The sequence below is a fragment of the Prionailurus viverrinus genome, chromosome B3 (assembly GCF_022837055.1).
Source record: "Prionailurus viverrinus isolate Anna chromosome B3, UM_Priviv_1.0, whole genome shotgun sequence".
Lineage (NCBI taxonomy): Eukaryota > Metazoa > Chordata > Mammalia > Carnivora > Felidae > Prionailurus > Prionailurus viverrinus.
The window spans coordinates 16,376,506-16,390,707 of record NC_062566.1 but is presented as its reverse complement, the minus strand read 5'-3'; the positions used below and the strand labels follow the sequence as shown (position 1 = coordinate 16,390,707).

Here is a 14,202-nt window from a genome sequence, read left to right as displayed (position 1 = left end):
ATCCTTGGATGGTTAGCTTTGGAAACTGACATCTTTCCATGATAGAGGTTGGTTTCATATCCTGTTTATACAATGCTGAGCCAAATCAGCAAAGCTTTACTTTGAAAATTTGACAGTCCAGCATCTCAGTCCTGTAATTGGAGCCCCCAGGCCAGTGCTAAAGCATTGTGTTAAGGGAAGGAAGCCCTAGACGCCTGTCTGCTTTGGGGCCCTAGGGGCCTCATGCACACTTCCCTCCTAGCCCCTTTCCTGCCTGTGTGCATTTCCTAGAAGGAGCTGGAGCTGATTGAACCTTATTGGCAAAAGTAGGAGGTAGAAGCAGGGAGATTCCCAGTCTTAAAAATGTCCTCCAAACATATCACTTTATTTCAGCTTCATGCAAGGGTGTAAAAGAGAAAGCCACTTTGTGTGTGTCAGGGCCTGTGCTGAAGAGCAGCATTGCTTCCCTGAGGAACAAGGGGAAGATGGCTATGAAGGACCAGGGTCAGGAGAGCCCTAGAGATTGTATGTGTTATTAGACAAAGGCCCCAAAGACTCAGATGCCTGCAGCAGTGGGTGGTAGAGGAGAGGCTACGGCCAACCCCTTCAGCAACATGAAGCTCCCTTTCCCTACATGGTTGCCCCTTATTCTCCTGGCCCAGAGCTTCTTATCTGGAGACTGTGAACCTTGAGGGTTATAGGGTCTTCCTGAAAGGGCCATCAACCATACTTTCAATATTTCCAATTCAGTGCTCTCAGCCTTGGCCATATTTCAGTCACTGGGATAGTCAAAATACTGATATCAGGGCCTCACCCCAAAATTCTGACTTCATGGGACTGGGACAGGTCCAGGAATGATGGTTTTTAATTTTTATTTATTCTTGAGAGAGTGCAAGTGGGGGAGGGGCCGGGGGGGGGACACAGAATCTGAAGCCGAGTCCAGGCTCCAAGCTGTCAGCACAGAGCCCGATGTGGGCTTGAACTCATGAACCATGAGATCATTATTGTCCTGATATTATATGAGGATATATGAGATGAGATATTATATGTCCTGAGCGGAAGTCAGATGCTTAACCGACTGAGCCACCCAGGCGCCCCCAGGAATGATAGTTTTTAAAAGCTCCCCAGGGTGATTCTAACATGCAGCTGGGACTGAGGACCCTGGGACCCTGGTACAAGTTGTCTGTTTGCCTCCAGCCTGGCTTCTCTGCTGCTGATGGTGCTGATGATAGCAGGCTGAGCCAGTATCATTGATTGCAGTTGTACATGTTTGATGAATTGAACAAAATAAAAATAAGTAGGTTTTTACTTAATGTACCTTTCAAAATCTATGAGCAGATCAATGGAGGATATATGGTGCTGGCCAAGATTAAGCCCACTGAAGCCTGTCTCTCTCATTCGTTAGAACTAAAAACTCTGGACAGAATAAAAAGCAACACCATTGGCATGGAGGTCAAAGCTTGAATGCACAGTAATTTGACATAACTCTGAATGTAGAGGTAGAAAAAGCTTCAATAATACATGAGCAAGGTAAATCCAGCAATACTTAACAATAATACATTATGGCCAAGTGGGGTTAGCTCAGGAATGCAAGACTGCTTCGAAAGTCAAACCTAAGCCAGTGTGTTATGCAGAATAGAGAATAAAAACCACAAGGGCATCTCAGTAGGGGTAGAAAAAAGCATTTAACAAAATTCAACATTCATTAATGATTTAAAAAACACTCAGCACATAGGAATGGAGACCTCTTCAATCTGAAAGAGGACATCTACAGAATATTTACAGCTAAGATCATACGAGTGGTGAAAGATCGAATGTTTTCCACCAAGATCAGGGACAAGGCAAGGTCTGGTGGCTGTCATCTCTCCTATTTAGTGTCATACTAGATGTCCTCACCAGTGTGGTAAGGCAAAGAAAAGAAATAAAAGGGAGGTAGATTGCAAAAGAATACATAAAACCAATTCTTACTTGCAGACTTCATCATTGTCTGCAAAGTCCAATGGCATCTACAGAAAGCTGAAATAAATAGATGAATTTAGCAAGTTCACTATATAACAGTTAAATTTCTATACTATATAAATAAAGCAATTGTGAGTAAAAAAGAACATTTACAATGCACCAAAAAAAAAAAACACAAAAGAAATGTATATAATTCCAACAAAGCATATACAAAAACTGTAGGCCAAAAGCTATAAATACTGATAAGAGAAATCAAAGAGGACCTAAATAACGGAAAGATATATTTATGCATTGGAAAGTTCAGTATAGTTTAGATATTAATTGTAACCAAGTTGATCTATAGATTTAATGCACTCCCAATTAAATTCTCAGCAAGATTTTAAAAAATACAGGTATTGGGGCGCCTGGGTGGCTCAGTCGGTTGAGCATCCGACTTCGGCTCAGGTCACGATCTCATGGTCCGTGAGTTCGAGCCCCGCGTCAGGCTCTGGGCTGATGGCTCAGAGCCTGGAGCCTGCTTCCGATTCTGTGTCTCCCTCTCTCTCTGCTCCTCCCCCATTCATGCTCTGTCTCTCTCTGTCCCAAAAATAAATAAACGTTAAAAAAAATTTTTTTAAATACAGGTATTAGAGGCACCTGGGTGGCTCAGTTGGTTAAACGTCCAACTTTGGCTCAGCTCATGATCTCACAGTTTATGAGTTCGAGCCCTGAATCGGGCTACACACTGAGAGTGCTGAACCTGCTTGGGATTCTCTCTCTGCCCGTCCCCCGCCCCGACTTGTGCACACATGCACGTTCTCTCTCTCTCTCTCTTAAAATAAATAAATAAACTTAAAGGTATTGATAAGATGATTCTAAAATGCATATGGTGGAAAGGCAAGGAAGGACACTTGAATAATTGACACAATGGTCGGACTCAAGGTGGAAACACATCCCTGATTACATGCTGGAGAATTCTCCAGAAGATAAAAAAACAAAGGAGTTCCTTTGAGTAATGTACACATAATCTTTATGGATCATATTGGTTTGCTAGGGCTGTTGTAACAAAGTAGCCCAAACTGGGTGGCATTAAACAACAGGAATTTATTATTCCACAGTTTCAGAGGCCAGGAGTCTGAGATGGAGGTGCTTGTGGTATTGGTTCCTGTGAGGGAGAATCTGTTCCCTGCTTCTCTCAGAGCTTCTGGTGATGTTCACATGATGTAGGTCTGTGTAGGTCTGTCTCCAAATTTCCTCTTTATATAAGGACATCAGTCATATTGGATTAGGACCCACCCTAATGACCTTATTTTAATTAATTACATCTGCAATGACCATTTCCAAACAAGGCCACATTCTGAGCCACTGGGGGTTAGGACATGAAGGTATAAATTTGGAGGTGGAGGGGACACAGTTCAGCTCATAATGGCTTATTTTAAATCTGCACAGTGAGTGATGCATGTGTTTGGAAGTGATTAGGAAAATACAAAAATAGCTGGACAGCCAGCACAAACGACTCTGGTTTTCTCTCTGGTCTTGTGGCTGCTTTCTCTGGGGGTACTGAGTCCTTTGTCTCTGAGGATGGATTTGGTAAAGGATGTGTTTAGAATGTCCTTCCTGGCACAAGGCCTTGGCCAATGCAGACATTACGTGTTTTTCTTAACATTCTCAAGCATGTTGCTGATAATTTTCGTGTTGTTTCATTGCCTTCTTATCCAGACCCTTGATTTCCTCCTGAATGCAAATAAGAACAGGCGCTGACTTGGGTAAGCCAAACACTTCCGGGAGTTCTTGTGGGAGCAAGTTCACTTCCTACAATTAGGGGTAACTAACAAGAGCAGTGTCTGCTGGCCCACACATACACATGGGTACCATACTGCCATGCATTATGGTGTGAATGCTGGTTTCAGGTGTAGATTACATTGTGGGATACAAATACCAGCTCCTGGGGACTTGCCATTGGTGAAGGGCTGACAGCATTTTTAAATTGTATTTCAGGGTTAGATCATCCCCTTTTGCTCATTCTGAGCTGAAGGATGCAGTGGGGCAGATATCCTGGCATACTGAAAGGCCCAGATGGAACAAATCAGTCCTCACCCACATCCCAGGATTCTTTCAAGGGATGCTGAGACCTACGCCCTTCCTATGCAGAAGTATCACTTGGCAGCTGTGGCTGTAGAGGGCTGTACTCCATGGTACTTGTCTTTTTATATGTTACTAGTCTATAGAAGTACCATACTCAGAAATGAAGAAGGAAAGGAAGTAAATACAATTTTTGCACCATTGCTCAAAGGAAACTCTTGCTGGTGTTTGAATGTATTTCTTCACAGTTTATTCTATGTTTATTTGGTTGTGAATAAATTATAATAACGCACTTTATATGATAAACTCTTTGTAAATACTCTAATCGCTGCATAATTGTCTTGTGGATGTGCTAACATTGGCTTAACTAAGAGCCTATTATTGAAGGTTCGATATTTTTGCCCTTTATTTCCTGCCAGTTTTCAAAGAGAAGCATATCCCTGTGTGAGCTGAACTAGGTTGCAGTGTCTTGTGTGACAGTGTTAGAACTCAGCCTGGTTTGGGGGAAATTATTGATGACTTTTGCCTGGGTTGCTTGAACTGATTATACAGGTGTACTCTAGGGCTGTGTAAACTCAGATTGTGTGTGGTCAAAACAACTAAATTCTTGAAAGGGAAGAAAAGGCTATTATCTGTACAACCTGTGAGACCGAACTGAGGAACAAGATTGTGGGCAGTAGCCATTTGGTTGAGTAAATATCTCATTTGTATGATAACATTTTTACCTGGTCTGTAATGTGGCCACCGAATCACTCTTTTTCATCTTGGTCTGCTGTATTAGTAGTGCTTCTAAGAACTGGCTAATGTTGTTTTCCCATGCACAAGAAAAATGTGGTTTAGAATAAGGACACTGGGGCTCTTCATTGTTGACAATAAGCCTTTATTTCCCACATCTCATTAGCATGTTTCAGGAGGAGAGTGGTAAGCACTGAATCAGGGTCTGCATTTTCTACTGATTTATGTGCTTGCTGTTCTAGAATTAATTGAGTCTGGACACAGGGCCTCATTTTCATTTTCTTGGATGCATAGCAGGTAATCATGTTTCTTCTGTACATTTGAATTGCTTTCCAGATGGTCTGTTGTGAAGGATTTATCTTTAATATGATTAATCAGAAGCAGAGGACCTCAATATGTTTGTTCACATGTTCCCATGTTCACATGTTCCCGCCCAGCCCCTGGTAGGGGTGGTTAACTCTCTCCTGGCCATAGTCCTCCTGGAGCTTTTCTGAGAACCTGGACCTCGGATTGGAGGAAAGTTTAAAGGATTCTGGATAAAAGGGGGTAAAAGGCCTAGAGTATATCCTCGGGGAACCATCAGGACATTATTTATCATATAAAAATAGAACACCATCCATGTATCAATAGGAAATAGTTAGATTCTGTCTATTCGGCCAGGAAATACTATGTAGCCATTAAAATCATAATTACAGAGAGTTCCCACTGCTTATATATTATGTTAGGAGAGGAGAACATGGCAGTGTTTACAGCAAGACTTCAGCCACACAAAAGAGATGTATAGAAAAGAGAATGGAAGGCAATACAGGACAAAATCAACGGTGGCTGTCTGTGGATGGAACAGCTATGAGAGAGTATCTCTTCTCTATATTCCCTATTTAAATACACCACAGAACAAATTGTGATCTTTATCTCTGGGAAGTATCATGCCCGGAGAAGCTGTCACCTCTGGGTACAAAAATCTGCCCGTGTTCGTTTAACAAATGATGTGCTAAGATTAGTCACGTGTCCTCCCCTCTCCCAAGGGGAGTGAAGCTCCTCATAGCCTCCTACAGGGCAGCTGTCCCCTTGAAACAGTTGCACCCCCAGAAGGAGAATGCACTGAAGTGACTACAGATCTTTCCATGAGATGTTGCCTATGAGCTTGGGGCCCAGGAAGGTGAGGTTTGGCAGCTGTGTGGGACCTCCCTGTAGACATGAAGGGTGCTGAAAAAGCTGCTTGTCACTGAGGTGTCATAACTGGAATCCTTTGTCATCGAGCTGCAAACCCTCCCAGGCAAAGGCAGTGTGTTAGTGCCTTGTGCTTTCAAACACACCTTTATTGGACTACACTGGATATTATAAACTCAGAACTCCTTTTTTTTCAGGAACCACTTTGCTTCACGGATATTTTCGCCCCACCTTTCCTTCTCCCATCCCTTTGACTTTACCACACCTTCCTGGTCTGGGAGGTGTCTGCTATTCTCTGAATAGCCCTTGTGGAACCAGGCCACCCACCTTTGTCATACTGGCAAGGAGTATAGGTGACCCAGGAGTTGGATCTTGAAAAGGAATAGAGAATGCGTGGAGCATGATGGCCTGGGCATCTAGGGAAAGGCCTTGTATTTTATTGGCAAGGAGGTCAAATCCATTCTGGAAAGTTCCCAGAGTGCAGTCCTAGAGCCCCAGACATCAGAACCACCTGCAGCTCTAGGCCTGGCTTTTGGCTCACCGGCTCAGAATCTCGAGCCCATGAACCTGCATACTCCCCAGGTGGGCCTTCTACCCAACAAAGTGACTGAACCACTGCTTTGGGGAGCAGCTCTTGGCTTTCCCCAACACCTCCTCCTTTCCTGCAGTCCTGCCTTTAGGTACCTATGTCCTGTTGCAGACATGCACATTATGTCCTTGGCCAGGGTAACTGTCACTTGACAACAGCCATTTCCAGCTAGCTGTGTCGGCAGAGTTCCCATCACCCACCCAAGACACACACCTTGTCAGGCATTCTCTCCGTTCACATTTCATTTAAAATTTTCCTCAGTTCCCTGTATATAGTAGGAAAAAACAAACGTTAAGGAGTTGAGGCCTCCGCTGGTTATTTTCCTATTTAACCCACTTCAAGCCCTGAAGGCAGGTGCTATCATTTCCAATTTACCAAGGGCAGAAGACCATCGCTCTGTTAAATATCTTGTCCAAGGCCTGACAGCAAATGGAGGTCTGAATTTAAACACAGACCTTCTGTCTTCATCTTTAATAGGAGGGTTCTTTCTCTTATACCAAAAGTGCCCCGGTAGGTTAAATGTAATTCTGCGGACCTTCAAAGACGCGGCTGCTGCCGTCCAGGATTCTGTTGTGGGTCCCTTTCCATTTGTATCCATGGAAAAGAGAACCGGATCAGAAGGTCCACTCTATCAAACTCTAGAAAAGCCAACAACTAGCATGGTATTTCATGGTGAAAACTTGTGAAAAACTGGATCATTCACAGTGTCCAGCCGGAGCCCTATGGGAACCTGAGGCAAAGAGAAAAATCAATAATACTGATCTTGTCTCTATTTAACATGTTGGTATTTTTTATCACCTATTTTTGCATATATTTTTTTAAAGTATTGTATTAAACTAGTCTCATTTTTGTTGCCCTGTTAAATAAATTTTGTTCTTTTTTTTTAAAGTTTATTTATTTATTTGAGAGAAAGAGAAACGTGGGGTAGGGGGGCAGAGAGCCTGACATGGGGCTTGAACTCACAAACTGGGAGATCATGACCTGAGCTGAAACCAAGAGTCGGACACTTAACTGACTGAGACACCCAGGGGCCACTTCCCTGTTAAATTTCATGACTGAGGTGAGTGCCATATGTGCTTTATCCTGGACTGGCCCTGGTAAGAAGTAAAGTAAAGAAAGACATTTTCATTGCAATTAAGAATAAGTCAAGGCTGTCTTTTAGTAGCTCCGCCATTTAACTGTGTAGTAGCACGCCAGGGCAGTGCATCCAGACAAGGTGATAAAATGCTGGAAATGAGAGAAACAAAATTACCAACTAAAAATTATTAGAATTTGAACATGGACTTTTGCAAGATCAATATAGATATTTTTCTATGTACCAACAATAGCCAGGTAAATATATAATGGCAGACACTACAGCCACCAGAAAATAATAAAATCTAAGAATAAACTTGCTATGAAGAATCCTGTAATGCTGTTGAAAGACCCTTTAAGTCTTGAATAAATGGGGGTGCCCGCGTGGCTCAGTTGGTTAAGCATCTGACTTTTTTTTTCAACGTTTATTTATTTTTGGGACAGAGAGAGACAGAGCATGAACGGGGGAGGGGCAGAGAGAGAGGGAGACACAGAATCAGAAACAGGCTCCAGGCTCTGAGCCATCAGCCCAGAGCCTGACGCGGGGCTCGAACCCACAGACCGCGAGATCGTGACCTGGCTGAAGTCGGACGCTTAACTGACTGCGCCACCCAGGCGCCCCGTTAAGCATCTGACTCTTGATCTCGACTCAGGTCTTGATCTCAGGGTCATGGGTTCAGGCCCCAAACTTCAGAGTATATTTACATACTTGATAAGGCAAGTTCTTAATTACTCTCATTTTTAGAACTTTCTGAGCTATTTTCACGAGTTTATTCTTCCAAATGAACCTAAGAATTATTGGGTCACAGTTTCCCCAATATTCTGTTGAAATTTTGGCTGGAGTAGCCTCACATTGTAGATTGCTTGGGTAAATTATTTATGGGATTAGGGACTGTCCCACATTACTGTAATATATGTACTTTCATCTTTGAGTCTTATATTGGCCTAGATGGTGTCATATGTAGATGTGGGCATACACACGTCTGTATTTGCATACAGATTTTATCCCTCAAATGACATAGAATTTGAGGTTAAGATGGAATCTGAAGTTAAGAGGTACGGTGTACCTTAGTTTGTTTGTTAACAAGGATGTGGATGTGTATGACCTGGGGAGATATAGAGATAGAGTTACTCCCAAGGAATACGAACTGAGTGTTCAGGGGCAACTGACCACCAGCTCCATTTGCCTCTGACCATCCTGACTCTCAAAGTGTAGGAATCTGGCCATCTCTTAGCCACTGCATTCACTGCATGCTTTAGGAACCATTTTGGGGGTTGTTTCTAGAGATTGTGTCCACAAAAAGGTGGTTGCCAAGTTCCTTCCGTCAGTCCTACAGCATATGCATGTCCCTGGTGGTTAGCTATCCTTTGTGCAGGTAAGAGGTCTGTTGTAAAATGATAAATGGCTGTGAGGCAGGTCAGTGCTTTTGATGCATCCTCTGGTCACCTGTATTATAGTGAACACTGAGCACCTCGATCCCTACCTGGGAATAAATATCTGGGATTATCCTGTCAGTTTTGGGGCTTGGGGATGGGGTAACTTGTGAGGACATTCATACCCTACAGCGTCCATCTCAGTGATAATATTCCTGGTGGGGTATCTTCCTAGTCCGTGGGCTGCTCTGGAGAAGGCTCTGTGAATCTTTCAGCATCTAGTGATGCTACCAAGACATTCATGAGCCTCTTGTAATAGGAAATTTTCTTGGAGTGAATTCACATGTCAGAAGCATGTGGCTCAATCAGTAATGATGCTCGCACTCTGAGTGTCTGGACAGATGAAATAATTATCTCTTCCGTTCTTTGGGGAATATTCATAATGCTGTGACTGTGGCCATCTGGTAAACCCAGTCTCATAGAAAAATGTGTTTTAGTCACCACTATAAGCAAAATGCTGTATGGGTGCTCTGGGGAATACAGAATGCAAAGCGTCTTTAGGACTTTTAGGTGGAGATAAGGTAGAAGAAAGAGGATGTATAGCCAGGGAAGCTCAGAGCCTGGGCAGGAACTGGCATGAGAGTCTCTGTCTCTCCTCTCTAATCCTGCTGAGCCCATTGCTTCCACAGATCCTCTCTCACTTCCACTGCCTTAAGCTCTCACTTACTTAAAAATAATTTTTTTTTTAATTGTGGTAAAATATACATAACATGAAATTTACCGTTGTAACTATTTTCGTGTGTACAGGCTCTCATTTCTTCTCTGGACACTGGAAGAAGTTTTTAAAAATAAATGAACTATGATGCAAACAAAAACAAGGCATAAGTAATGTCAAAGTACCATTTAAAAAATAAAGCAAACATCTGGGTCACCACTCAGCTGAAGAGATAAAACATTAATGATCCCTTTGAATATCCCCTATGGCTTTTCCCTGATGCTGGCCCCTCACATTCCCTAGAGCTGGAATAGACTTTTCACTGGTCTCCCTCCCTGCAGCTCTCTGTCCTCCAGCATCTCTTCCACCCTGGGCTCAGAGAGATGAGACTAAAACAGGAATCCTTCGTGTCATGCACCTGCTGAAAGTTGACTGATGACTCTGCGTGGTTTGTGGGATAAAATGCAGAGTCCTGGGGGGTGGGGTAAGGTCCTTCTCCATTTTTAAAAAGTTTATTTATTTCTTTTGAGAGAGAGACAGAGCGAGTGGGGTAGGGGCAGAGAGAGAGAGAGAGAGAGAGAGAGAGAGAGAGAATCCCAAGCAGGATGTACACAGCACGAAGCCCATTTCAGGACTTGAACTCACGAACCTTGAGATCATGACCCGAGCTGAAATCAAGAGTCAGTCGCTTAACAGACTGAGCAACCCAGGCTCCCCAGGACCTCCCCCATTTGGACTTACAGGATCTTCGCAGTGCCCGTGATGCCATGATCCACATCCTGCAAGCTGTGGCCACACCCTCTGCCCTCTCTCCATGGCCAGGCAGTGCTGTCCTCCCTCTGGCGTCCCCCTCTCCTGTACTCTCACCCTGCTGAGCCTGTGAGGCTAGGGCTCAGGTTCAGCTTCTCTGTATGGGGCTCAGCCTGGACAGTTCCTGGCAAGTCTGGTCACTTGGGGAATCCTCTTGGTTTGGAGCAAGGAGGAAGGAGAGGCTTCTATGCACTGGGGAGGGCAAGACAGCTGGTAGGGGAGGGGACTTGAGGCCTTTGAGGAGCAGCAGATTTAGACTTGGAAGATAGTGTTACCTCCTCATTAGACCTCCTCATGTCTTCTGAATGAAAATTTCTCTTTTGCTTTTTGAGACAAAATAACTTGATCTGATGACTCCTTGTCTTGTCACCTTGGCTACCCAAACAGGGTGAGCATTCTTAAGAAGTCATGAATGAGCCGGTGAGGTTCTGGGAAAGAGGCAGTCATCCTGGTGAATAGCAGGTGCCTCGCCTCACCCCTGCCTCCTTTCCCCTCAGCCCTGCATGTCCCCCTTCTCTGTGGCATGGGCATGCGTTGCTCTCCACAAATGAGTCAGCTGCAGTGGGGACATCACATTATTTGAACAGATGTGCATTAACTTTGCTCTGAGACAACATGGTGGTGGAACACTCCCGTGGGTCCTGCTGCTGGCAGCCTGGCGGGAGCCTTGGGTCGGCCATGTTTTGTGGGGTTCTGACTGTCCTCTTCAACGTTCCTCCCCACAGTGGCTGCCTGCAGGTGATGATGGCTGCGTGAGCATCCGCCATGGCCAACCGGAAGCGTCAGAGCACGGCGAGCAGCATGCTGGACCACAGGGCAAGGCCTGGCCCCGTCCCCCATGGCCAGGAGCCTGAGAGCGAGGACGCAGAGCTGCCCCTGGCAGAGTACGTGCCCAAGGGCCTGGAGCTGTCCACCCTGCAACCCGAGAGCCCCACACCCCCAGACCAGGGGTGCCACGACCACAGCCCCGATGGGGACTCCAGCTCCGACTATGTGAACAACACCTCTGAGGAGGAGGATTATGATGAGGGCCTCCCCGAGGAGGAGGAGGGCATCACCTACTATATCCGCTACTGCCCCGAGGATGACAGCTACCTGGAGGGCATGGACTGCAACGGGGAGGGGTACCTGGCCCATGGCACACGCCACCTGGAGACGGATGAGTGCCAGGAGGCCGTGGAGGAGTGGACGGACTCGGCAGGCCCCCATCCGCATGGCCACGGGGACGAAGGCAGCCCGGACTACCGGGACGGCCACCTCCCCATCCCGGAGGACGAGGCCTCCATCCTGGAGGCCCAGGACCAGGAAGAAGGTGTCCACTACTGTCCCAGTGAAGAGGGCTACCAGGACTACTACCCCGCGGAGGCCAATGGGAACACGGGTACTGCCTCCCCCTATCACCCGAGGCGTGGGGATGGGGACCTAGAGGACCAGGAGGAGGACATCGACCAGATCGTGGCTGAGATCAAGATGAGTCTGAGCATGACCAGCATCACCAGCGCCGGTGAGGCCAGCCCTGAACACGCGCTGGTGCGGGGACCCGAGCCGGGGCCCGGGGACTCCACAGAGGCCTGCCCACCCAGTGAGGCCAGCCACGGCCCTAGCAGACATGAGGGAAGGCCCAAATCGCTGAACCTCCCTCCTGAGGCCAAGCACTCCGGAGACCCCCAGAGAGGCTTCAAGACCAAGTCCAGAACTCCAGAGGAGAGGCCAAAGTGGCCCCAAGAGCAGGTAGGACTCTGGCTGTCCCCAGAGGGAAGGGGGTGGAGGGGCCCAGAGAGCAAAGGATACTCTGGTATTGCCCACACAGGTGCCAAAGCCCATAGTTCAAGTGCATGTTTAGTTCTGCATTAATTCAGTTATGTAGCAGGTATGTGGACATTCTAGTGCCTTCCAGAAGGTACCCCCCTCCCACCTAAAAGAGATTGAGTCTCTAGCCTCTTTGTGCTGGATTTGTTCATGGTTGGGGGTGGCCCCGTGTGACTACCATCCCCCTACCAGGTTTTTTTCCTCAGGCTGATGAGACATTGACAAGGCTGTGAGGTTGCTGGGGAGTGTATACTGTGGCAGGCAGTGGTTGGATGCCCCAGTGACAAGGGGTAGTGACCTGCGTGCATTTCACAGGGACCATTGTATCCCAGTGACACTTTTCTGAAAGCTCAGGGGCTTGGCATTATGGGCCATTAGCTGTAAATAACTATTTTGAAAATAATTATTTGAAGGTTTGACAAAGTCTTGGAGAAGAAATGCATATTAATGAGGCCAATGGATTTAAGCATAACTTTATTTTCTTTTAACTGTATCAAAGTGAGCATATATTTTGATAGCTACATTTGAAAAGCTGCTTTTCAAAAACAAAAGAAAAACAACACCCCTCTGTGAATATATAAAGAAGATGTGACTATTACACTTGTGTAAAGGAACTTCTCTTTGGCCGATTCTGTGGGCAAATGACAATGAAATGCTTTTATATTTTTTAAAGCCTTAATTAGTATTTTTTTTCCCCCAGAGGAGTCCATGAGTTTATACACTAAGGACGTGTGTTTGGGATATAAGTCATATGACTTGCTGCTGGTTTCTGTTACTTGCATGTTGATGTCTTTTGTTCTTTTTAAAGACCATTAAATGTAGGTTGACTTCACTTTTGGGGTGTTCTTGTCATTCACGGCAGTTGTGCCTGCACCGAGGGCTCTGGGATGTAGAGAAACTGCTGTTGCACGAGTGGATGTGGGGAGCTCCCCCCAAAGGCAGGTGGCTCGGGGCCCAAGGTCTGGGCTTTAAGCCCAAGCACTGCCAGCCTTCTTCACTTTGGCAGAGTTGGACTCATTGCCAAACAGTGGCTATGGTGCCACAGGGACTAACGTGGGCTACACAGGGCATACTGCGCCTTGTAACAAATGACTTCCCTGACAAAGTTCTCGTAAAGAGAACATTATCTTTAGAGTATGACGGGGAGTGGGCAAGACCTGACGTTTTGCTGTTTTTGTGCTGTACCAGATGCTAATTTGAGCAAAAATGCAGACTTTGGGTTGGAGAGCCTGAGGGATGGATGAATAGGATGGAATGAATGGGGGTGGTGGTGGTGGTTTCAAAGGGCAGGTGGAGGTGGGAGACATCCTGAGCCATTGTTGGAGACCCAGTAGGAGCTCTGTTCCTCAGAGTCATGGCATTGAGTGAAAGAGCAGGTAACTTCTCTCCCTAAATAGAGTGTCTCCTCAAAGCGAATCTGAGACACTCTAGAGAAGCTCATTTAAACGGGTTATTTATTGCATAGCTTTTTTGGTTTACTCACTCATTCATTCACAAATTAACTCCATCAAAGAGAGTACCTGATGATGCCAAGCTCAGTGCTGACAAGGATTCCTGATGAAAATGGGGCCTAAGGATTCCTTTGGGGGACTGTGCCATGCCTGGGTGAATGTGACCTGGGTCTTCCCATCCTGTAGACACAGGTGACCCATTCTCCAGATGAGGACCCTTTTGAAATTGGACCAAAAAGAGCCACTGTGATAGAATCATCTTGAAAGCAAGAGTGTGTGAAGGAGGTCCAGTGGGAAATGTGGTGACTCCTTGCTTCAGATCACAGCCTGCTTCCTAAAAGGAATCCCTTACTCCCCCCAGGACAGCCAGACTGTGTGGCAGGAGCCAACAAAAGAGTAGCCTCAAATAGGTGGACAGGGTGCCTGAGTCCCATGCTGGCCTTTCCCTGGGCCTTCTACGGTTAGTGTGTCATAGC

At 45.9% G+C, this 14,202-nt stretch overlaps 1 protein-coding gene across 10 annotated transcripts in view; it reads left to right on the top strand.

The window, feature by feature from the left end:
- APBA2 (amyloid beta precursor protein binding family A member 2) overlaps positions 1–14,202 on the top strand; it is a 272,652-nt gene that overhangs the window by 194,265 nt on the left and 64,185 nt on the right. For 7 of the 10 annotated variants that reach the window (XM_047863713.1, XM_047863718.1, XM_047863717.1 and 4 more), the window contains one exon: positions 11,192–12,197. In XM_047863713.1, the coding sequence (XP_047719669.1) occupies positions 11,232–12,197 (966 nt within the window). In that variant the 5' untranslated portion in view covers positions 11,192–11,231. Of the gene's footprint in view, positions 1–3,636; positions 3,684–3,915; positions 4,113–11,191; positions 12,198–14,202 lie in introns of those variants that run through there. The other 3 variants (XM_047863719.1, XM_047863714.1, XM_047863721.1) reach the window with 2 other exon arrangements.